Source organism: Asparagus officinalis, chromosome 3 (assembly GCF_001876935.1).
Source record: "Asparagus officinalis chromosome 3, Aspof.V1, whole genome shotgun sequence".
NCBI lineage: Eukaryota > Viridiplantae > Streptophyta > Magnoliopsida > Asparagales > Asparagaceae > Asparagus > Asparagus officinalis.
In genome coordinates this window covers 43983378-43987229 of record NC_033796.1, presented here as the reverse complement: position 1 = coordinate 43987229, position 3852 = coordinate 43983378, and the positions used below count along the sequence as shown (strand labels likewise).

The 3852-nt window shown below is 35.2% G+C and overlaps 1 protein-coding gene across 1 annotated transcript in view; it reads left to right on the top strand.

Annotated features, from left to right (window-relative positions):
• Window positions 2270–3852, top strand: part of LOC109835028 — a 3581-nt gene continuing 1998 nt past the window's right edge. The window contains exon 1 of the mRNA XM_020403028.1: window positions 2270–3704. Within this exon, the coding sequence (XP_020258617.1) occupies window positions 2270–3704 (1435 nt within the window). The remainder of the gene's footprint in view (window positions 3705–3852) is intronic.

The following is a 3852-nucleotide window of genomic DNA, read 5'->3' as shown; positions in this document are numbered from 1 at the left end:
GAAAGCTATTCACTATGCACGCATGTATGACAAAATTCCTAAATGTTCTATTTACGGTCTTAAAGGCAATTTAGCCAAATTTTGTCATAATGCACAAAAGCTTGACAAGCCTATTCATGATTGTGCATCCCATCAAGCTTCTTCATCTCATACACATGTACACACATATAGTGTAAATCATAAACATACTCATGTGTACAAATGTGAATATTGTGATCGTTTTGGTCATTTGGCCATGTTTTGTTTTGATTTGAAAAGAAATTCTCGTTTGTAAAATAATTACAAAGAAAAACCTATTTTTGCAAATGAACCACGTGCACATCATTTCGGTCAACGCAAACCATTCAAACCCCTACATTGCACAAATTGTAATCGTATGGGTCATGTTTACGATTTTTGTTTTGACTGTATCGGTGCACAAAATACGCCCAAATGAGTTCATAACCCTAGGGCATTGGATTTACATGATAAGGGTCATGTCCCAAATTATATTGGTACCAAAAAGATTTGGGTACCAAAATGAGCTCTATTTCACATCTTTGTTTTGTTTTTGAATAATTGGTTTTGAGCTTAAATGTTGATCTTTTTGTTATTAAGCTAAAATAAAATATTTTCATGGTTTACTAGCTAAAAGCCTAAAATAAGGAGGTTGGAAGGCATCATCCAGCAGATTTAAAGAGTAAGGTGATCCAAAAGCAAAATCTTTCTGACTCCTGGAAATTTAAATCTGTTGGTACTTCATCATGGAAAGACATTTGTACCATGGGACGTGCGATAAATCAAAATTGCTCTTTAGAATACTTTCCTCCATCGATTGATAGCAATGGTATCCGTTATGCTTCTATACCCAGATCTGAGATTCTCCTTAATGTGGAAAAATGGAATAACACTTTAGTTGGTTATGTCCTCGGAGATAAACCTTTCTTTTCACACCTGAAAGGTTGTGTTGGTCGTCTTTGGAAACTTTCATGCTCACTTGATATTTATTCTAGAGAGAATGGTTTTTTCTTTTTTAAATTTGTTTCAAATGAAGAATTAAACAAGGTTTTAAATGGTGGCCCTTGGTTGTTTGATGGCAGATTGATTATTCTGAAAAAGTGGACCGAGAATATTGGATTAGAGAGAGATCTTCTTAACTCAGTCCCAGTTTGGATTAGATTTCCATCGCTGCACCTTAAACTATGGTCTAATAATATTATTGGGCGTATTGCTAGTCTTGTGGGTACTCCTCTTTATATTGATCAAGCTACGGCAACTGGTGAGAGACTAGCTTACGCTAGATGCTTTGTGGAGATCTCCTCTAACATGAAGCTTCCAAATTCTGTAAGGTTGGATCTAGGAAATGGAGAATGGCTAGAAACTACTGTTGAGTATGAATGGGTTCCTCCTAAATGTAGTAAATGCTTAAACTTTGGACATGTTGATTATCAATGTTCTGTAGAACTTGTTGAGAAATGGATCCCTAAAGAGACTGTTAATAAGGCTGAAAGGAGAAAGAATGATGGAATTCCTATTACAGTATTTTCGAAGACAGACATGATTGACAATCAGCAAAATGGTAAACCAGATATTATTCCTACCAATTCAGGAAATTTTATTATTTCTGGGTCAGGTTCTGATAACCCAAAAACTGTTATTGATATTGATACTCCTCCGGTAGTAGTCCCATGCTGTTCTGATAATGTGAATACAGATAGTAGAGTTCAGTCTGATTTAAACTCTGTATCTTCTACAAAATCTGATTCTATCTGTACTAATGCCATTTCAGGAAAAGATAATATTAATGCAGAGGATGTTTTGATTGAAGAAAAATTTTCAAAGGAAAATAAGGAGGTTGATGATAAAGAGGAGCTATCAAATAATGAAGATGCAAATGCTGAGGAGTTGTTTCATGATGAAGCCAGTAGAATTGATGTCCTTTCTGGAGCTGCAGACTTATTACAACATAATGACTACATTGATACAGATTTGAATTCTGGGAATAATACTCATATCAAATCTATAAATTCAGGTATTCAAGATCAAGCCAAAAAAACACAGAGGTGAATGTATCTGTGCAATCTGATGGAGAAAATGGGAATGAAACAGGTATTGATTTTCCTATTGCTATTGACAACCCTGATTGGATAACAGGTAAAAATCAGCTGTTGATGAAGAAGAAATATAACCAGGTGAAGATAAATAGAGATTCTTCTTTAGGCCCTAAGAGAGTTACAAGGGCATCATCAAATACTACATCATGACAATGTTATTTTGGAATGTAAGGGGCATGAACAATTTGAGTAGAAGGAAGGATATTAAAAGACATATCAAATCTTTGAATCCTAGTCTTATTGGTTTGTTGGAGACCAAAGTAAAACCTGCAAAGTCTTACAGAGTGTCCAAATGTTTCCCTCCTCACTGGTCATACTGTAACAATTATACTGCTTCTAGTAGAGGAAGAATTTGGGTAGCTTGGGATGCAGAGGTCTGGAATGGTACAATTTTATCTGTCACTTTACAACAGATAACAATAATGCTACAAAATAATGGTGGTCTCAATCTAATGTTGAGTGTCATTTATGGAGAAAATTCAGAAACATTAAGATCTACTTTATGGGATGATATTACTGATATTCACTCTCAAATTAACACAATGTTGTGGCTTTTAGTGGGGGACTTCAATGTTTGTAGATACACATCAGAGAAAATTAGAGGAAGGAAGCTTACTGCAAGGAATCTGAAAGATTTCAATGATTGTATACAGAAATGTGGACTGTCTGATATCAAAAGTTCTGGTTCATCTTGGACATGGCATAATAAGCAACAAGGTAGATACAGAATATATGGTAAGTTGGATAGGGCCCTGAGCAACTCTTTTTTGATAGATAAGTTTCCTCAAATGTTTATAGAATATAAATGCACCTCTTCTAGTGATCATACTCCAGCCCTTGTCCATCTTATGCACAGCACTAGTTCAGGGCCAAAGCCATTCAGATTTTTTAACTACTGGACTCAATGTCAGGGTTATGAAGATGTGGTCAAAAGTGTCTGGAACATTTTAAAAGCAGGTACTCCAATGTTCAAGTTGGTTTCTAAACTAAAGGAATTAAAATCTGCTCTAAAAATTTGGTCAAAACAGCCAGGCATTTCAACAAAGGAAAATATTATAAAGCTGTCAAAACAGTTGGAGCACATCCAGAATGAGCTCAATAAAGACATGGAAAATGAGAGCTTGCAATCTACTGAATTAGCATTATGTTTCGAGCTAGATGGATGGTTAAGCAAGGAGGAGGATGAGATGAGGCAAAAGAGTAGACAATCATGGCTACAACAAGGGGATAGAAATACTCAGTTCTTTTATAATGCTATCAAACAAAGAATATCTATGAATAGCATACGACAACTGATTGACAAAGATGGTTCTCCTATCTCTTCTATTGACCAAATTAAAGTCATGGCCCCAAAATTTTATGAAGGGTTATTCAATCAAACATCATATTGGAGTATTTTCCCTAAACTGACAGTTAAGAGAATTCTAACTGATGAAGCAAAACAATGGTTATGCAAGGATATAAGTTACAAGGAGATTAAGGATGCTCTTTTCCAGATGAATCCAGATAAGGCACCAGGACCTGATGGTTTTAACGCCTATTTTTATCAACAGAACTGGAGTTTAATCAAGACTGATGTGGTTCTAGCAGTGAAGTCCTTTTTCTCATCAGGTAAACTCCTTAAACAGATCAATCATACTTTCCTCACCCTAGTGCTGAAATCACAAGAAGCATCTTCCATAAATGATTCTAGACCAATATCTTGTTGCAATGTCATATACAAGATTATATCTAAAATTTTGAGTAATCGTCTTAAATT